This window comes from Lutjanus erythropterus, chromosome 8 (genome assembly GCF_056507025.1).
Source record: "Lutjanus erythropterus isolate fLutEry1 chromosome 8, fLutEry1.hap2, whole genome shotgun sequence".
NCBI classification, from domain to species: domain Eukaryota; kingdom Metazoa; phylum Chordata; class Actinopteri; order Lutjaniformes; family Lutjanidae; genus Lutjanus; species Lutjanus erythropterus.
In genome coordinates this window covers 14,852,876-14,875,046 of record NC_139324.1, presented here as the reverse complement: position 1 = coordinate 14,875,046, position 22,171 = coordinate 14,852,876, and the positions used below count along the sequence as shown (strand labels likewise).

Sequence of the window (22,171 nt, the reverse complement as noted above, 5' to 3'; positions counted from 1 at the left end):
GGAACGCTACCCTTATCTCCACCTCACCTCATTCTAATATCATGCCTGGAGAAAATGGAATAACCCTGGAGGGGGGAGGGCGGGAGAAATGAGGAAGAAAGGGTGAAGTAAAAGGTAATAAGAAGCTTTTTAGAAGGCACTAAATGAAAGACCTTCATTTTGAAGTCACTTCCCTAATTTTGAAAAACGACAGCCTTGTTAATGATAATACCTGAAATATGACTTATAAACCCTTAAATGTGATATATTTTCTGCTTTCTTATTTTTGTTGTTTACTGACGTTGTTTCATAATACTGGATTTCATTTTAGCTCGACAATGATTGGCTAATATGCTAATATGTGTGCTGACAATTTATTTTATAGATTTTTTGTCTAACTCATACACACACAGGTGTTTTGCTTCAAAACATCCTCTTAGACAAATGTAAAGCTTTAAAGCACCTAACAAAAGTGAAGTAAAAGTCAATAAAGTGGAAAATGACCCACTTTAGCATATTATTTTAACGTTCAGTGGTCACAGTTGAAACACAAAAATGTAAAAAGTCACCACACTGCTCTGACCCTCAACAGCAATGTTTAATACTTTTTTAGTTATTTCAATGATTAAATGTTTTGAGATTAGGATAATGCAATACACCCTAAAAGATGAAAATAAACACTCAGGCACATGACTTCTGTGTCCTCTACGCGTCCTTGTGTATGTACCATCTTCCTGCTCGGACAGGAGACAGGAGCGCGGGAGGAGGGGTGTCACAGCGGGCGGACTGGGAGAGGAGTCATGGATGCCATGAAGGGGATTAATAGGCACATTCACTCCTCTGTACACTAAAACACAAATACATACATTCACCCAAACTCACTTAATTTCTCTGCAGGTTTTTAAAATGCCTTTCCCCATCACCTAGACACATGCCCACCCACCCCCCGCCTGCAATTGTGGAACCAACAGATGGCTCACACAGATTAGCAAAGGAAATATCAAAGTGGATGTTATCAAATTACTGCAAGACGATTAGATTTAAAGCATAATCTCTTTGCTCTTGATCCTCCAATTGGCCTCCTTAGCTCATATTTGAGGCATGACGGTTGACGTGGGCATACACTGAGTTTGAGTTTAACCAATGATCTAAATGGTATAATTAACTCAATCTGGATCAGAGAATTGTTGGATGGGAAAAAAATTTGCCTATAGCTAAAGATTTTATTCTTCTCTTGTGAAAAGCATGAATCAAGCACAAGTGATTAGGACAATAAAAATGGTACATTTTAAATATGAATTCTGTTATTCTTACTGTTTGTAGAGTTCTGGAGAAAAGTGGGAAAGTCTATGAGGGCCCTGTCAACGGAAGCAGTCGAGTTATCCGCCACTTTCGGTCCAGCTCAGTACCCATCCCTCTCGCCATGGAGAACATGGTCCATTCCTCTGCCAGTCCATCCATCAAACCAGCCCTGCAGCAGGTAGCTTATGCCAACGAGGACGTGGCAGGTGGTGGGGGTCTTTCTTCTCCCCGGAAGCAGCCTCCTCCCAAACCAAAGAGGGACCCCAACACTCGTCTGAGTGCATCTTATGAAGCAGTCAGTGCAGGGCTGACGATGGCAGCCAAAGAGAGCCCCACTCCAGAGGGGTATGGTTCGCCAGCTGGAAGCCCTCCTAAATCCCAGCTGTCCCCCACAGACCTCGCAGGTATATCACCTCTACTGGTCTTTACAAGATACAACAGATGGTGTTTTTTGTGCCTAATGCCTTCACTAGGCCTGCAACTAACAATTATTTTCATTATCAATTAATATGCCGATTACTGTCATGATGAATTGATTAATCATTTAGTCTATAAATTGTCAAAAACAGAGTACTGCCTTCAGATAGCTTCTTTTGTCCAACCAACAATCCAAAACCCAAAGACTCTTCATTTATGATCATAAATGACAATGAAAAGTAGCAAATCTTTTCACTTAAGAAGCTGGAACCAGCCCAACATTTTTGCCTGAAAAATGATTTAACAATTATTTGATTATCAGAATATTCTGCACTGTTGCAGCGAGGGCAGCCATGATTCTCCAACAACAATTTGATTTGACTGTTGATTTTAAGGTCACAGTTTGATTTTAGATTTAAACCTTTTAGCACTGACAGCTATGCCTTTGTTAGACTATAGCCTTGCTTTGTAAAGATCAATGGATCATTGGTTTTATGCCTTGACAGCTCATTTATATTTTCAAATTCTTTCAAAATATAGTTTATATGGTACAATGTGTGATAAAAGTGCTGGTAAGCTATGCTGTGTCGTCTTTTTTCTTTGAATGCCACATGTAGGCAGGGTGAAGTGAAAAAAATTCCTGGGACAATCACCAGTTCTGTCTGTGCTTTCCATTATCGAAACTGAGAACTAATTTCAATCGATTTTCAATTTAATATTGACATCGTGACACCCCTGGTTGCAGCACTAGCCCTGACTTTCACTGAATCTAAGTGCTTCTTTTATTATTTCCTCAGCCTTGTCCAAGCCACGTCCCCACAGTGATGACTACACAACCATGAGGAAGGTACCACCCCCCAAACCTAAGCGCAGTCCAAACACTAAGCTGACAGGCTCATATGAGGAAATCAATGCTGTAGCTCCTCACATCCACCAGCTGCGCCCTGCCGATGTAAAACTGGCCTTGCTGTCTCGTGCTGGGGGATTTGGAGGGTTTGGTGGTTTGATGCAGAAAGCAGCCTCTTTAGATGCGCCACAGGGAGTAGGACTGAGCCTGTACCAGGGCCAAGACGAGGAGGATGTATACATAGAGATGTTGGGTTCCCAGCCACGCACTCGCAGCCTCCAGGAGCCCCCTGATAGCCCAGAGCTGGCCGACTCAGAGGCCGTCTATGAGGAGATGAAGTATTTCCCTCCAGAGGACGGTGGAACTCCTGCTGCTGTTGTTACCAAGGCAGCCAAACTGGAGGCTCTTGGCTTGGGCCTAGTAGGATTAGGGACATCTCCTCCTCAGAGCGTGGAGACAAAACGGACAGCAGCAGGAGTGACTGCTGCCATGGACATCACTCACTCACAGAGCACGTTCAACAGTGGGACTCCAAAAACGCCGCATGGTGGCAAAGATGGCAGCTGTGATATCCCTGCTCCCTTCCCCAACCTGCTTCCCCACCGTCCACCTCTCCTGGTGTTTCCCCCCTCCCCCGTCACCTGCTCCCCTGCATCAGATGAGTCCCCACTCACGCCACTGGAAGTAAAGAAGCTGCCTGTGTTTGAGACAAACCTGAACTATGCTACCGGCCCAGACAGCCCACTGTCCCCACAATACGCCCGCCAGAGGGCTGACTCCTCCCCAAGTCTCACTGTCCTCATGCCAGAGAAGAAGTCCACACCTCCACTCACCCCTCCACCTCCACCTCCTCCGCCCAATGCCCCACCTCCCCCCTACAGACCTCCTTCACACTTCCCCTTCCCGCCCGAGGCCAACTTCCTGGCTCTGACACGAGCAGCATCTGTCACAGGCAGCTCAGACTCCTCCAAAACTTCCTCCTCTCAAAGGCAGAGTGGGGAACCCCTGGGGAAGCCACCTCCCTACTCCCCAGTGAAGATGTCTCGTCCTGAGCCTCGCCGAGCTCACTCGTGCTCCTCCTCTCCCCTGCTGTTCAACCCAGCCAATGGCAGACCTCTGACCAGCCCCCTGGATGAGCTCAACACTCTGTTTAGCTCTGGACGCAGCCTGCTGAGGAAGTCCACATCTGGCCGCAAGATGAGAGATGGAGGTGTGTCAGTAATGCTCACACACGCATGCACACACAGACTGACACAGTTACACCCATGTAAAACACAAGCCAAAAGAAGATCATAAGATTATAAGTCTATGGCAATTTTACAACTTAACCAAACTTTGGGGAGGCATAAACCCAACGCCCCCTGTAAATGGCCCGTATGCTAAAAGGTGACATGAAAACTTTGCAGACAACTGACTGCTTGTGTTGTGTGACATGGGACATCATGCACAAATATTTAAAAATAGCCAAGCTACTACCAATAGCAACCACAATTTTTTTTATTCACTCAGAAATGTCAGTCCGCAAAACCATGTTGTGGTCTGCTGGCAAAGTGCAGATTCATCAAGAACACCATCCATTCATGTGTTTTTCTAAGAGTAACATACATCCTTTTTTGTATGTGTAGAGACAGAGAGAGAGAGAGGGTGAGGGTGAGTCTTCAACCCACCTGAATGTGGGTATTTGTGTGTGTGTGTGTGTGTGTGTGTGTGTGTGTGTGTGTGTGTGTGTGTGTGTGTGTGTGTGTGTGTGTGTGTGTGTGTGTGTGTGTGTGTGTCCATTAAGTACTGTGATGAGTTCATGATCAAAGTCTCCACGTGCTCAGTGCCACATGATTTATGGAGTACTGGGTGATTACCTCCTGTAGGAGTAGTGAGGGGTTGTAGGTAAGTAATAACCCCGTTTCTGTGAGTGGTTGTGGGACTGTGTGGTAGGGAGGTAAGATGCATCCAGCAGCCTCTCTCATAAATCCATTCCTCTCCACATTTAGAAACTCCTTACATTGATTCAAGTGTGGTAGCCAGCCACCCTCTTTGGCCCACTTGAGGCATACCATTTGTTACAGTCTCCACTGCAGTGCCCTTTGTCTGCTGCAGCTGCCTTCTAACATGTTACCTAATGAGCGAGCTAGCTGGTGCAGCCCACTTAGCGTCACACCGCGCTGTAAGTATGATCTAGCCGTGATGGGGTGTGATGTAGCTCAGTGCACTACATGCAGAGCACACCCAGGCTCTGTGACACTGATGCAAAGGTTGACCTTTGCAAAACGAGGCCAAACGTATTTGTCACACCTTGTGAATGAAAAGGGAGGATCCTCAGGTCAGAGGTTTCAAACCCACAAAGAGATTACTTTGTGAAAGTGAATTTTAGATTCAGATTGATTCTCTTTTTTCCTCAGTGTTGCCAGATGCAAAATAGAACAATATCGTACTGCAACTTTAAAATTAGCATATATCAATCATATTGTTTTAAGAAAGTGATATAATATTATTATGAGACTAGATATCATCTTAGATTTTGGATGTTGTTATATCTCAATGTGGGATAAGTGTTGTCTTTTCCTGGTTTTAAAGGCTCCATTACAGTGAAGTGATGCAATGTTCTGAACTCAGCAGACTGTCCAAGTTGTTCTATTATTTGCTTTCACCCATTCAGTCATTATTTCCACATTACTGGTTATAATTTATTAAAACTCTCAGCATTTTAATATTTTGTGAAGGCATGAATAGTTACTACTACAGTATTGTCACAATATCAATATTGAGTAATTTAGTAGAAAAAAAAAAATTGTGACATCACCCAGCCGTAACAGTATGTTATTTTAGAGAAAATGAGTATAACAAGATATAAATTGTGGAATAGCCAAAAAATATGAAGATATTATTTATAAGCCATGTCAGCTAGCCCTACTATGTATATATTGCCTGCAAATAAGTACAGTATCATGTGTGTAAGTTTAGAAAATAAAGTTTATCCTGCCTCCATTACAAGTGTTTGAAAAGCACATTTGAGAGATCATTGCAATATTAGCTGATAAATTTATGTTTTTACTTCCTAATATTGTTAGTCCAGTATTGGCCCTAATGGTCAGTGCTCTGCAATATCACACAGCCCCTGCCACGTCCACAGCCCACGCTTCCCATGTATGCTGCCACCTGAGAAAGCACAGGCATATGAGAGAACCTAGAAGCTGGGTTGTCCCACTCTGCTTTTGTCTGAGTCTCTCTTTCCTCGAAGTGTATTAGTTGTGGCTGGGTTAATAATACATGAGCAGTAGAATGATGAGGATGGGTATCAAATATTTAACAGCTCACTCGTGTTCTACTGAAGGCAGTGTGACTGCTGAGCATCAGCAAACAGGACATCCCAAACAATTAGAAAAATTATAATCAAGTTTAAGTATTAGCTGTTGATGGGTCATCGTGTTACAGGCTCATATTATTGAGGAGCTACTGGGTTTGTATACGACACAGTTGTGTCATGATTCTAATAATTGTAACAAGCTCAAGGGTTAGAAAGCTGAAGTCCTTATAAGAGACAGTATGAGAGCAAGTGCACAGGCTGACGCATGTGCCTCATGTGACATCTCGCGCTTGACTCTGCGTCAGCAGCTCGACCTGTGCAGGAAAAGCGCTGGCATCATGGAAACAGCGTGTGTGACAGTGGTGGCACTGGGGTTCACAACCTTGCTGTTATTTTGAGTAGGCAAAGCAAGGCGGTCCGCTTAGATCAGAGCACACTGGGATGCCGATGGGCTTAACAGGATGGCCTACTTCCGTTCCCTCTCGGCTGTTAAATGACAGAGTGTGATACCTGACGCTGTGGGAGTGGCCAGGGGTTACAGCTGCTATCCCAGACATCTCTGTGAAGAGCAGCTGCCTCTCCTTCCTCCTCGTCCTCGCTTTCCTCATCCTCAGGGAATGAGAAAACCACAGGAATGTCAGGGGACGAGGGCAGGTGGTCTTGGCAGGCCTCAGGAAATCACTGTCAGAGGACACCTCGTGCCGTAACGGTAACATACAAATTGTTCCTAAAATTGGATAAAAGTGCAGTTCTCCTGCATAGCAGTCTTCATTCAACGTGACTCAGCTCTTCACAAGCATGCAGCCCTCACATGCACTCCCTGCCTCTACCTGGTCTTTTGTCCCTCAGAAACACGCACCTACCCCATGGGACCTATAGTAGAGTTAAGTTTATATTTAGGCATCTTGTGACCATGGGGGGACCATGAGGCACGCATTTTCACTGTGGGATGGCAGCTGACAAATGCCCATTCACACACCCATACACAGCCCACAGTTGCTTACTCGTTCACTCTGTGAGAGCATGTGAGTCCCGAGGAGCAGCGGCGGGGGTAGAGTTAGGTCATGAGGAGTCACCTTCTTAGCAGACAGACAGAGTGGATGAATACTTTTTAAAATGCTGGGAGAGATGTGCAAGGAGAAGAAAAGAGACTGGAAATTAACACATGATTTGCTAAATTATAAAATTGTAAAATATTAGCAGAATTACTTGTTTTTCAGTATGACAGATTAAAGCAACACACAGTCTCCCTGCACTGCTTAGGAGTTTTCGGTACCCATCAAATGCTTTGGCGATATTATGTATCTAATTATTGACTGTATCTAAAGTCTACTGAATATGAAATGCACTGATATCTTATGTGTTTCCTTTGGCAATATTTCTCACAGGATTCAATTCTAATATCAATCTGCCAGGGAGGGAAGAATGTGGCTCGGCCCCTACGTCACCATCTCTGCAGCTTCAGGACAAGAACGCCAACAACCACTCCCCTCACTCCCCGAGCCCCGCCCCCATAGAGAACGGCAACCAGATCTCCAACGGTAACACTTATACTGATGATTCAAATCACATTTTTCATATCAGTGGCTCGTTGTCTCGTCAAAGTGGAGTGATGCAGAGTATAAAACAGATAATACGTACTAGTGGGGCTGCAGCTATAGATTATTTACTAGATTATAATTTACTGGTTACTTACTGGAAAAATCTACATTTTTATTCCTTAAATTGTATACAGTAACATCTGTCAAAACCATCCTCACCTTCTGTATTTGATTGGTATATTTTAGGCTCAAATTGTGACATCACATGATATTTTGCTTTCAGTGTTTTCGTGAATCACTTTGACATTTCCCTATCAAGTGCTTAGGCTTTCACAAAATGACTGTGGCATTTTATTTTTAGTACTTTCTTGAGCAAAATTTAGCAAACTTAGAAACATCGTAACAAGCCACCATATTACATTATTAACTAGACGTTACATACAGCCATAATTAATGTAATTCTTTACTAGCCTTCATGTCAACTAGCAATAATGTTGATTTACATTGCTAACGTTAACACCACCTTTTGTTGGGTCAGCTCTTTGGACCAGATGCTTTCTGCTGAGATGCTGAAGCACTGGCATTGTTCTGTTGCATAGTTTTTGTTTTGTTTCAGCTTGACATGATCTTCCTCCGAGTTACTTGAGGAGAAAATTGCTTCAGTCCTAGACACTAAAGAAGAACTATTGTATAAAGCTACTAAAAGGAGTTTTTTAATTGGTTGTAAAACAGTTTATAAAACAAACTTAATGCCTGCCACCAGCCGAAGTTACAGTGCTTAGATACTTTATACTATACTTTGGTATTAATACTTGAATTAATCCCTAGGGGGGATTGCATTTTTCACTCTGTTGTAATTTTATACACACACAGGCGCAAAATACACTCAAGTGCACAAAGGTACATATACCCCAAGCAGTTAAGGGTATGGTGCCTTGCTCAAAAGGACCTTGGCAGTGCCCAGGAGGTGAACTGGCACCTCTCCACCTACGCTCCATACTTGAACTAACAACTCTCCCCTTCCCAACCTAAGACCTTATGGACTGAGCTACTTCCACCTGAATAATATGTTAGCCGGTTAAAAGGAAGCAGGAGGAGATTTTTATTTAGATCACTTTATTTTGGCTGTTATGTTTTGTGGTTATGGTGAAGGAAGTGCTATTGCTTTTGTTCACAGGGGCCTCCAAAATCAGTACAGTGTGAAAGTTCCTTGTAGTAGCTTCAGTAAATAAAAACAAGAAGCTAATACTGCTGATTCAACCTGTGTAGTGAAAAAAATCTTATTATATTTTATATAGAATAGGAAATCCAAGGATGCACACATGTACAGCCACGAAGATAAAATCCATTTCAGGGTGAATATATTGTGAAAGTCTGTACAAAGGTATGTGAGTGTCATGTTGTTGTGTAGGCATGCATCTAGATGAGCACAGGCACTGAGGAAGGGAGGGAAATTGCACAACAGAATGAGTGAAATAAGGAAAGGAGACAGATATCATATCGCAGATATCATAAAACAACTCCCTAATTCTAAGACAGAGTAATTATAATATTCCTTAATTTGTCAGAGAGATTGACAGCAACAGTGTCCTCACCGACAAAAGCCTTGACAAAATAACAAAAGCTTTTTCAACCCTCTGCCAATTGCTTGCTTTTGAAGTGTGAGGTGTCCTTCGCTCTGTACCTGTCTGTGCGTGGGCAACTTCCAGTCAGATGTTTTCTGCTTTGTAACGAGCTTTTGTATATTATGCACTCAGGGTCGCTGGAGGACGAGAGTCACAGCAAGTCAAACTCCTCCACCTCCACCTCTCTGCACAGACACTTGGACAGCCATCATACTCAGGTAAATACACAAACAGCTGCACACATAAAGACACCTTATGTGACCTACAGATGGCAACAGGTGCCATTTCTTTTCATCGTAACCTTGCTTTCCTAACACACACCTACACTGGCATACACATACACATGCCTGCACCAACATGCACACAGCCACTACACAACTATATCAGGGCTGTGTTTTGTTTTGGGTTTGTTGACATTTTGAGTGGACAGGAAAGTGGCCTCCTTTGAACAACACGTATCACTCATGACATGTGAGCTTTCTCTTGCTCTAGAGATGGGTGTACAGTTACAGGATTGAATTTAATGTCCTGCACGCTTCTACACAAACACACACACACACACACACAAACATGCTCTCATGTAGGAAGACACAGACACACACAGCTAATAATATATGCGGTTAATAAAACTCAGATGACAAAATGGAAACCGTCTGTGAGTGAAAGAACCTTTTGAAAACTGAGACACACAACAAACTGAACACTAGACATCAGGGCTTGATCACACTCAAATGACCAATACAGCATGCAGACCTCCACAGTCAGGCACAGGGACAGACAATCACAACATAATGGCAGAAAGTTCTCATGACTGTAATCCTGTGCTGGAGCAGCTTGCATCTCTAAAGCATGAAATTCACTTGTGAATGTTTAGTTTTGAATTTTTTTTTTTTAAATGATTCCATTATTTTTGATTTTGTCTTCACAAATACAAATTTAAACTCGTTTTTTGTGTTTGTTAGTGAGAGAGAGAGGTCCGTTAACTAAAAAAAAAAAAAAAGTGACTTGAGAATGAAACTTGATGTGCAACTCTTAAAGGGTTACTTATTTCCAACTTGGCACATTATTTCCTCATGTTTGTGTCTAAGTAACTAATGAGGACAACAATTTTCGAAATTTGTCCAGTGTTGACAGGGAATGTTGCAGCCAGCAGAAGCTAAAATGTAATCCCTCTGGGCAATTGCGCACCATTACGTCCACCACTGAAAGTGCTTGTTTTTGCCCCTGACAGACTCAGATTGTTATTAAAAGTGTCTGACACATTATGGAAGGAATCCCCACAGAGATAGACCTTTTTTTAAAAGAGTAAGTTATGTTTTGTTTATTCGGAAATCAAGTCAGTTTTATTGCCAATCTAACCAGACTCCCTTTGCAAAACTGTAATTTCAACATTGTCATCTTCATTCAAACTCGACAGAAACAAAATAAAACTCAGCAAAACTGTTTTGGCTCGTCGTTCCACTGTTCCAGCAATCACCAAGCCTTTGGACAAAATTAACCCTCAATTCACTGATTTAGATGTGAAAATATCTGAAAAGGAGTGAGAGGCAGGTCAGTTTTCACAGAAGTACCCGGAAGGTACAGGAACGGCGTGTACGGCCAGAATATTTTCTCAATTAATTAAGGGTTTATTTCGACCATGCAACCAGAGTTGGCGAATGTTGAAAAGGTGGAATTTTTTTGTTTCTGTGAGTTTGAATAAAAATGAAGTTGACAGTGTTGAAACAGTTTTTCAAAGAGAGTCTGGTTAGTTTGGCCAGAGAAATAAAACAGCCGTTTCTGGTTAAACAAAGGTATCTTACTTTTAGAGATCCTTTCCATAGTGTTGTCAAACATTTAGAATAATAATTTGTGCCTCTTAGTGACAAAAGCAAGCACTGTTAGTGGATGTTGCCTTGAGGAATTATGTTGCAGGTCAGTTTTGCTTCAGCTGGCTGCAGCACTCTCCCTCAATACAATGACCAGGGTTGAAAAATACTGAAGTCAAGCTTATTATTCTGTCCAGTCTTCATGACCAAGTTGCTGAGCTACAGAATAAATCATTATTTTATTATCACAACAAAATAAACAAAAGTACATGTTCACTTCTGCACAGGAAGTTCTGTCACTACATCATGTGTTTGGGATACAGCTGTTTCATCCTAGTCCACACTCATAAGATGGTTTCACCGCATGGAAACTGATTCAGATTCATCACAGACTGCATCAGTCAGTGATTCAGTCAGTGTCAGTGTTAGTGGTGCATGAAGCACAACAACGAGCAAAGCACGCAGTGTCCCACTTTTAGAGAAGCTAAGGACACACCATTCATACTGTAAGACACTAGAGATGTGAAGGCACGCTGTGTACCCACTACACAGTCCTCAGGTTCACTGTTGACTGCCAAGGGTGAACTCACCTAATGCGTCTTTTTGAAGCTTGTCTGTGTCTGTGTCTGTGTCTGTGTGTGTGTCTGTGTCTGTGTGTGTGTCTGTATGTGTGTGTTTGTGTAAAACACTGATGTGCCAGCACACCCTGTTTTAGGCTGTCTTCTTAGGGCCTTTAAACAGCCTGAAGCACATTCCTGCTGCTGTTCTCTTGAACCAAAATGACTCTTTTCTCTGTCTCTTCCTTTGATTCTAACAAGCTGTGCTGTTACTCTCACTCCCTACTTTATCTTCCAGAGGGGTCATCTCAACTTTTCTCCGTTCGGTGCGGGGGCCGCCCTCTAAAACAGCGAGGGTGGGGGCAGGGGGGCTCACTGGAGGCCCTGTTCACATGTAGGGATGTGGTGAGTGCATGTCATTCCTCGCTGCTCTCCACCCTTAATAGCAGTGTTTTTCATAGCCCCACTGTGGGATCATGACAGTAATGATCCTCATTTTGTTAAAAGCCTCAGAAGTTTTGTTTAACTTTAAAGAAAAACTCCACCCAAAGTCTATTTTTGGAGTATGAATGATGTAAACTTGAAAAGTGGCTGTGAAGAATTTTTAGTTTGCTCCTTCATGGAGAAAGATGTGGTCATCTTGAATTCATTGCGATCACAGTGGATATCAATAATAACCAGTATCTGTAGCAGAAAAATTACAACAATGCTTTGATCAAAATGTTTGGTAATTTTTGATCCAAAGATTCAAATCTTCTGAAAATGTGGAGGAAAAATGTTGAAAAACACTGCTTTTGTAGGACATCATTTAGCTTTACCTGCTGTTTACTTCGCTCTTTTTTCTTTAAACATTGGTTTATAGAATCGGCGATTCTGCTGCCCTGCCACCCCCTTCTTTTTCTGTCCCTCATTGCTGAAAGGAAACTGCAGCTCTTGGGTTTAGCTAGACTCTTTCAGTCTTTCCATTTGTATACTTGCACATTATCACTCTCGAAACTAAGAGCATCCTAATCACATTATAGGATAAAAGATATTCAGATTACACTGTAAATGTACTTTTTCACGTGTGACTATCAGAGTTCAGAGAGATGATTTATAAGAAACTAAATTCAGAAAATCTGTATGGTCAGCAAGAAGAGGGGGCAGTCCTGTGGCTGCTGGCTGAATCAATGTACTGAGACACTTTCAGAAATATTTGTACCTATTGGTCATTTAGAATCTGTAATATGTAAAAATTAGGGCCCAGGTTGCATTCATGTATTTCAACTCTAATATAAAAGTGACAACAACTATTTAATTTAAACAGATGTGGTAAATATGGCCCTTTCTGTGGATTTGTATAAACTTCTGGAAAGAATAGAGGAAGCAGATTTCTATATCTTTGATATATTCACTTGAAGCAACAGGATTGCAAGAAATCAGTTTTGCAAATGTTCAACCAATATTTTCTACATTTCAGCTGAAATTGTATTGGCCAAAATGACCATGGAAACTACTATTTATGGGATATTAGTAATAGAAAAAAAATGATTTTACATCCTTAAACATGAGAGGTGATCAGTGCTAAGTAAATGCAACTTGTGGTGGACAATAGGCATCCTTGTTTTCCTTTGATGCTTTCCTTGGATCAGCATATGCCAGTGCACATGCAAATGAGCATGCATACCAAAACTGACACACAGATTTTCCTGCTAACGGACATTTGGACTTTGAGTAAGTCTGTTCAACAGAGGAGAGCTGCAGTTTTTATTGTTGTTTATTCATCTGTTGATTGTATGTTGCTGAACCCATCACACAACCCACTTTTTAAACCCTTCAAAAAATCTTTTTCCAGATTCCTTTTTTGTCACTGATGTTACATTTAACAACAAATTGTGCTCCCTTATGAATCTACTCCAGATCTTCATCCTCGTGTGTCTGAACTGGTCAGTGAAAGTGTGATTGTTACCACTGAAACGTGGAAAAAGAGACACTTGGTTCCTTACTTTATTAATGAAGTGTGTTGTCCTGAACAGGGTCATTACCATGAGTTCATTCAAGATGAGATGAGAACAACTCTGCGACCCAGAATGCCTTTCAATTAGCTGCATTCCAGTCTGTGTTTATGTAGGATTAGCAGATCTAATGGGATAAATGAAATGAAAAGGCAAAGGATGAAGGAAGAAGAGGGGGACGGATAACTCAGTTAGGAATCAATAGACTGGTTTGTTTTGGTTCCTGTAGTTAGTAGTCAACAACAGTCTAGACTAATTACATAAAGAATAGACGGACAGTCTGTTTTGTGAGTTAAATTATTGGATGGTGCAGAGATTAATATTCTTTGTTTTTCCCTTCAGACAAAGTCTGTGCAGACGTAATGATATTTAAAGTGGGAGAGTGATTGTGCCACACGTTTGCTGTTCAAAATAACATCATGTTAATGACGAGAAGGACGAGAAGAACAGAGGCTGAGAGCCTTGGTGGATCTGCATGAGTAACCTGTTTGCCTGTGTTGAAGCTTATGTGTTGGTAAAGGTATCATGCTAGTTTCTCAGAAATCCCCACGTCACCCAACCTATCCAGGGAAATTTCCAGGAAGGAGCTCACCCACAGGTCATCAATGACCACTAACATCTCCCCCTCAGATCAGTCCCACTCTTTTTACACCCATTGCACTCTCAGCCAGTCTGGGTAAAATGGCTCCGGAAATAGAAGCAATTTAGTGACCTTTCTGTTTTAGTGTCTTTAAAAAGATCTAGAATACATATTGATTTTTGTGTCACACTCAGTTTTACAGTACATTTATGTAACATCACACGCTGTATTTTATATTAAATTAAACAAAACTAAAAATAATATTTTCTTGTTAGACTGCAGTTATACCCTAATAGACACCATACTTCTAATAGCACACTGATATGTATGTGTAATGTAAAAATCCATACTGTAACAATTTAGACAAAAACTACAAAATAATATGTTCTTTATTAGACATGTCAGACTCTTATTAGACATATAAGAGGATAATTAGGCACACATTGCAACACTGAACTGTAGTGCAAACTAAAGTCTGTTATTTTCTACAGTTAGACCCTTATTAGACTCTGTTGTAATGTGTCCCTAATCACATGTTTAGTCTAATAATGGTCAAACAGTGAGAAGTAATGCACTTTAGTTTACAGTACAGTTCTGTTGTAATGTTTCCTTGAGTACCTTCTAATAAAGTCTAATAAAGGTGTAACAGTGGGACTGGGAAATGATACGCTTTAGTTTACAGTACAGTTCTGTTGTAATGTGCTACTAATTATCCTCTAATAAAGTCTACTATGTGGTCTGAAAAAGGATCTTATACTGTCCAATAAAGAACATATTATTTCTAGTTTTTGTATAATTTAATCCAAAGTGCAGCTTGTTACATCTTATTAGTGCACTATAAAATAAAGTGTGGATAATTCTTGCTTTTGTCTGTGTCATGTGTAGCATGTTGAGCTGTTTGGCAGTAGAATGTGTGTGTTTTATGAGGACAAGCTCGTAGATTATTATCACTCAGTTTGTGAGAGTTTAGAATGACCAGTAGTCATCCTACATGATCATATTATTATCATAAGAGTAGTAATCCATTAACATGATGGTTTGGGTATTGGCTCCCTCTCCCATGTCCTTGTAAGGAAATACAAGTAAGCGGGGGTTAAAACAGGAAACTGTGTTAAAAGGGGCTGCTTTTCTGGGGGCATGCTGCTTAAAAGGAAAATTAGCACTTTTCATGTGGCTGTCCAGTTAATTGATTGGTTGATGGTAAATGTAGTCAATTGAAACAATAATTTCCTCAGTCTGTACTATATTGATCAAGAAAACTGAGCTCTCTATTGTTCTTCCTGACAGTGATGTCATAGTGATGTCTTTAATGTTAGGGAAGAACTACAAGCTATTTCAGAGGGCTGCATTTTTTTCATGCAGTTCTGCAAGCCCAAACCAAACTGTGATTTCTAGAGAAGTAATCCACATATTTATATGTGGACACACCGTATACCTCTGATCTGCAGCTGTCTTCAATGGTTTGGGTCCCTTAGTTTCAGTTAAAGAAAATCTTAATGCTACAACATGAGGCAACACTTTCAGGAAGCCCCTGTCTTACTTGAGGTCCATAAAGAAGTGCAGCCAGGTTCCAAAATCCTGCAGAAACAATGTCAGTTGTTTTAGCAGCGTATTTTTTCCTCTGGTTTTGAAATGAGATGTTCAGTAGTCACACATACGTGTGTGTGTGTGTCGAGTGTCCTCGTACTTGACTTAAGAGAGGGTTCCAAGCATGAGATAAATGCAGTGAATACCATTTTACTTTGAAGCTATGCTGACACTTTGAAGATGACTATTAAAATGATTTATTTTTTCAAGCATCAAGGCCAGAAACTATGAATCGCTCAAAATGTTCTCTCAGAGCTATTGTGTGTGTGTGTGTGTGTGTGTGTGTGTGTGTGTGTGTGTGTGTGTGTGTGTGTGTGTGTGTGTGTGTATGTGTGTGCTCGTGAGTCCATGTACAGTCGAGCATGGCAGAAGGACGCGGTGTTCCTACTTGTCGACTGTTCCAGTAGCTGGTGTTCCCGGCTGGCGCCAGTGCACAGAATAGCCTGGCAAGAAGGTGTAAATTATGGATTAGGTCATTGAGTATTGTGCTTGCGCAGGCAATCAATCTGTGTGTGTGTGTGTGTGTGTGTGTATGTGTGTGTGTGTGTACACTCACTCACAGGTGTGTGGTTCTCCAGATATGTGCACGTGATACTGGCTATGAATGTATGTCAAAATATGTAATGTTCACAATGTGCATTTATCGGTGTGTGTGTGTGTGTGTGTGTGTGTGTGCCTGTTTGTAATGCATCAATAAATGTAGCGTATGCTTGGCAGTATGCAGGCAAAGTGCTGCATTATAAGTACTGCTGACTTGATTTAGCTTGTAGCTCCAACTCAAGCAGAAAAAAACAAAAACCAAATGGGCCAACTGTTGTAGGAAGCAAGTTATAAAAGAAAATAAGATTACTGGGGATGTAACAAAAAGCTCAGTGTACAATAATGCCACAATAAAAAGTCCACAATACCACATTCATCATGATATTAAAAAACAAGAAATATGACAACATAAAAAATAACCATTTATTAAATAATAAGATTTTTTTTTACTAAACTAAATTTAATATGTGTGAGGCATTTATCAATCAGTGAGTTCTCGTCGGGGGGAGTACTGAGACAGAATACATTTTTGCTTGTGGTGTTTTCATGGCATTTGTTAAACTGTATGGAAAAAACAGTATAGCAGTTTCCACTTTATCCTTTAAATCTCATCTCTGAGCATGGCGAAACATTCTTTTGCCCAGTAACAGCCCATCAGTGGCCATGATTACAACTTCCAGTTCCTAATCTGGCCTGGATCATCAGGGCTTGGTCCTGCTGCCAGCATTACTGACCGAAGGAGATTGGAATTCCTGTCTGATTGATTTACCTGGATATTGAGTGGCGGATGACTGATGGTGCGCTCCATACAGAATGATATGTGCATGAGAGTGTGTGGGTGAGAAAGAACAGGAGACGCTAGAGGCTGCACAGGGGTCCCAACTGTAACTCACAAGCTCCGCTTTGAGGTGATGTATGGAGAGTCCAGAGACAGAATATGGAAGTGAGTCGAGCTGTTAAAGCTGTCAGTCAGAGAGGGGATCCCCCCTCCGCTGCTTCGCTCTGTATCAGCTGTCTCATGAGATGGCTCGGTGCCAGCCCCAGATTCATCTGTGTTGTTTGTTAGAATGATTCATGAGAAAAACTGTCCTACTTTAAAAGGAGAAACCCAGCCCAGTGATTACTGTTTCTGTCAAGATGACGGATCAGACAAAATTGTCCTATTTTCTGTACTCTGGAGATGGTCGTCTCCAAAGAAGACACAATTAGAAGATATTTTGAATCTCTTTCATCTGTTTTTTGGGAAGCTTTTGCAATGACAATAAGATGTTGTTTATGTTTTTCATGCCTCTGCGTCTGGGGCAGCTGTGGCTGGAGGTATTATGATTTCATGTTGTCCGTCTATTCGTCCCTTTCTTGTGAGCGTGATATCTCAACGCCTTGATGAAATTTCTTTAAATTTGGCACAAACATCCATTTGGACTCAAGGATGAACTGAGTAGAATTTGGAAGTCAAAGGTCACTGTGACCTCATGTCTGTCCCATTCTTGTAAGTGCAGTATCTCAGGAACACCTGTAAGGAATTTCTTCAAATTTGGTACAAGGTCAAAGATCAAGGTCGAGGTCAAGGCCCTCATGTTTTTGACCATAATTCAAAAGATATACAACACATACAGTATCTAATAGGATAAAATTATGAGGTGATGACAGTTTATATCCAAAAGGTCAAAGGTCAACTTCACTGTGATATCACAATGTTCAGTGCTCTGTACTCCTCTGTAAAGACCGCATGTTTCTCACTAGAAATGATTCACTGGAATTATACATGTTTCAATATAGTGATACTTCAATTTTGCCCCAAAATACACTTAATACTTTTCATTAAATTCCTTTAAAACATACATTATATGAGTCTGGACAAACAGATGTAAACTGAATGGTTGACAGAGGCATAAAACTTAAAGGTAGTAATTTTAGTTTTGTTCTTTTCATAAACTGCTTGTCTTTCACACTTCCTTGTCTCAACCACCTGCAATCATATCCTGCTCATTTCGGCTTTCTTTTGTCTACTTGTCGATCCATACAGGAGAAAATCATTATTCAGTGTGTGATTTCAATGTAAACATGCTCTGGTTTTTCCTCCATGTGTTCCAGCGATTACGTCTGACCAACGGGGATGAGCGCGCCGCCCTCGGGGAGCTCCTGCGATGGAGGCGAGCGCAGTGCGAGGGGCGGGGCGACTGGAAGCACCGTCTTCCTCAGTCCCCACCCCTGCCCCCCACGCTGCTCTGGACCAACAGGAAGGCCTCTCCGTGACAGTGGTTGTGTGATGCAGGCACATGTGTTGGCTACGAAGTTCCTCGCCCCTCCCGTCTCTTCAGCCACACTCACACATGCCCTTTTGTTTTTTTTTTATATGGACCAAGCAACCTCACTGCCCAGGGGCTAAGTTAAAGCTCCAGTCCCAAAAGCGTGAGCCTTGTCCCTGGGCTGAAGGTCCTGCCTCGGCGCCTTTGACCTCGACTGTGGAGGATTCCCCATCTCAGCACTCTGTGACACTGACAAGTGTTATCTGTGAAAAATGAGTGGAAAGCCAACACAGTAGAGGTGCATGGGGAGCTGCTTTCTTATTTTCTTGTGATCAGAGATCTTATTAAGAATAACAGAAAAACAGACGGAAAAATAATAAAGATCACAATATTATTTATTTTCAGATCTTCTGAGACGAAACATATGATGTCCATCAATGTGAGGCTGAATTAAAGAGCAGACTAGCAGCATTTTTATAATAGTCAGATATTACATAGCCCCTTTTAGCCCATCCATATCCTAGCCTATCATTGTGTTCTGCCGCACACAATGGATCTCCACCCCAAAACATGGTGCTGATTATACTTGATGTGCTTGCTGTCCTGTGAAGTTCCATGAGTGCTTATGTGTGCGGCCCCCCCCACCGAGTCTCAGACCTTGCTGAAGTTTACAAGTCAACGGACGCCTTCGGACACCTCCAGTTTTTAGCATCAGTGTACTGGCTTAGACGTGGGACCTTTTCAGGTACACAGCTCTCACTTAGCATCTCGCGTTTGGGCTCTAAGTGCTACTGCAGCCCTGGCAACGACCGACCAGGGGTCAGAATAACCTCAGTACGATATCCCATGGTGCACTTCTCTTCCCCATGACTACCACCAGCCTTTGAGGGACAAAAATGCAAACTACTGCACTAACCTTTACTAGGAGGATCCAACAAAAACCTGCTTTGGTTTAAGGTATAAAAGTGACACTAAGATTACTTTAGCTGACAGGTATGTAGTTCATGTTGAGAACATGAAACTCTGTGCCAAAGTGACAACTTGTGAAAGATATGTCCAAACTAACAAGTATAGTTATAAAACTGATGTCCCCATAGTAGTCCCCATACATGTACAGAATGACATGAATGACCAAATCAAAGCTGTTATTGTGGTTCCGTGGTGACTCAATGGACCATTTCTAAATAGATCAAAAGAACATGTCAAAAAGATGAAAAAAAAAAAAAAATGAAAAACAGACTACACTTGAAAAGTAGCGACTTAACTCTCATTGTGTCTCATCAACACCTGAACAGATTCACGTGTTGTGCAGGAGACTGTGCAGAGCTCAGGAACTCGCGCACAGACGAACTCGATTCTTGTACAGATTCCTCCACCGTGGGTGTGTCCACAGAGGCGGCCATCACCTTCATCTCCTTTCCCCACTTGACCCAGACAAACAGAGCCCCTCTCCCCCGACTTGGTCTTTGACCGTGCCCCCAACCTTCCTAATGGATCAAACCGGCTGTACGGGTGTCTCCATGGTAACCACTCTGTAAATAGTGACCAGTGTTGTATGTTCTAGCTTTTACTATAGCAGAGAAGCACACAGATTGAACAGAAAGATGAGAAAGAGATGAGATAATACTGTCTATGATGGTGAAACTGAGATTTAAGAATGTCTTGGGTTAGATGCAATGAGGTAAAGAGAAGAGGTTTATTTTAAAATGTGAATATCTTTTTTTCAGAATGATTGTCTATGGCTATGAAATTCTTTATACTCTATTTAATATTCTTTGTTTTTTTTTTCCCCTCTTGACCCTGTTGTTCTGTTCCTACAATGCAAGGCAGATGTTTTCATTGTATATGGATGTTTTATTGCACAATATTTATGTGGTGTCGTGTTGACTTCTGTAATGGGCTGGGTGTGTCTCAACAAGCTGTTTGATCTTTGAAGATCGGTCCGAATTGTTAGGGCCGCAAAGTATCAATAGCTCTAATTGATTTCTCATTCCCACTGATCACCCACAATGTGTCTGATTGATTCAGCCTTACAAATTAGCAGCACCATCACAGGATCGATCTCAGCTGCTGTCAGTGCGTGGAGGTGCACAAATATCCAAGAGGAATTAACAGAGGTTGCTGATGTTCACAACAGAGATGGCGAATCAGCTGAGCTGCATTTTTCGACTGACTGGCTGAATGTATAAATAAAAAAAAATTCTTACACTGCCTGTGCACATCAATGAAACCTTGTGTATCTTATTACTGGAACAAGCGCCTGTATCTAAACATTGTACCTGACTGCTTAATGTGATTATTGTCTTCAAAAGTTATGTATGCAGTCCACTTTTTTTTTTCAAGCGAGTTAATAACGATGCAGTATTTCTGATAAGGTATTGATTTGCTCCATGATTCACACCTGCTGTGATTTAGGTTGCATGAGTTCTGCTGCATTGCAGAACTATACTCAACAAAAATATAAATGCACACTTTTGTTTTTGCTCCTGTTTTTCATGAGTTTAAGTCAAAAATCCAAGACTTCTTCTATGCTCATGAAGGGTTTATTTCTCTCAAATTTTGTTCATACGTTTGTAAAGTCAATGTTCACCTTTACCAAGATAATTCTTCTACCTGTTAGGTGTTCCACATAGAGATGCTGATTTAACAGCATGATTATTGAAAAGAACACTCTAAAATGTGTGTTTTGAGTTTGAAAAAAAGGCTTTTATTAGACACTGAATTATGGTTATTTTACATAGAGCTACAGGGCCTTCCAAGGACAAAATTGGTATCTGTAGCCCTGTGTGAAATAGCCATGGCTCAGTGCCTAATAAATTATATCCACGACATCTGTGGACAGAGGCATTATATTTTTTTTTATATATTTTTATATTTTCTTGTATCTCAATATCTAATGCCATAAGGGAATTTCTTCAAACTTTAGGCAAACATCCACTTGGACTCAAGGATGAACTGCTTGGATTTTGGTGGTCAAAGGTCACTGAGACCTCACAGTACACATTTTTGGCCATAATTCAAGAATTTATATGTTAAGTACTACAAGATTTCACACAAATGTCTAATAGGATACTAGCAGTGCTAGAGACTGTGAAAAGAAACTACTTACATGTTATTGTAACATATAATTAAGTGACAAAATACATTTGACATTCTGAGAAGAAAATATGAAATTAAATAACAATTACTAATCAAAGTGTTGTGATTATAAATGGGTTACATCTAAATTTTCTTTGCTGGTGGAGATCTGCACTCTACTGAGTGCACTCTTTTGCAGGTGGCAGCCATCTTGGCTGCATAAGTAATATGAAGTCTTTCTTTTAGTTAAAGCTATTTCATTTTCAAGTGGCCTTTTAATGTGACAAGTGTAAGTTACACATGTAAACCTGTGCTGTTTAATCAGCATCTCCATATGCCACACCTGTCAGGTGAATGAATTATCTAGGTGAAGGAGAGGCACTCACTGACACAGATTTTAACAAATTTGTGAATAGATTTTGAGAGAAGTAAACATTTTGTATGCATATAAAAGTAAATGATTTTTATTTCAACTCACACAAATGGGACCAAAATCAGAAGTGCTACTTTTATGTTTAAGTGTATATCAAACATTTTTTATCACAGTATGATTCAGTTTATCCACACAAGGATTAAACCTGTCTGTGATCAAACAAAATAAAAGGGAACCAAGATCAAGCTATTCAACCTTGCCAATGCCAATAAAAGAGAATTTATAGCCTCTGTATTGGTCCCTCAGTATGATCAGGTTAGTTATGTGTGTTAGATTTTGTATATTTTATGAAATGAGGAGATCATTTGTTTTTTTCTTGTCTTTTAAAGCATA

At 41.0% G+C, this 22,171-nt stretch overlaps 1 protein-coding gene across 3 annotated transcripts in view; it reads left to right on the top strand.

The window, feature by feature from the left end:
• myo16 (myosin XVI) overlaps positions 1 to 20,557 on the top strand; it is a 138,271-nt gene extending 117,714 nt beyond the window's left edge. For 2 of the 3 annotated variants that reach the window (XM_084724638.1, XM_084724637.1), the window contains exons 31-35: positions 1,303 to 1,685; positions 2,496 to 3,755; positions 7,235 to 7,387; positions 9,145 to 9,232; positions 18,166 to 20,557. In XM_084724638.1, the coding sequence (XP_084580764.1) occupies positions 1,303 to 1,685; positions 2,496 to 3,755; positions 7,235 to 7,387; positions 9,145 to 9,232; positions 18,166 to 18,334 (2,053 nt within the window). In that variant the 3' untranslated portion in view covers positions 18,335 to 20,557. Of the gene's footprint in view, positions 1 to 1,302; positions 1,686 to 2,495; positions 3,756 to 7,234; positions 7,388 to 9,144; positions 9,233 to 11,675; positions 11,786 to 18,165 lie in introns of those variants that run through there. The other variant, XM_084724640.1, reaches the window with a different exon arrangement.
• The last annotated feature ends 1,614 nt before the right edge of the window (positions 20,558 to 22,171 follow it).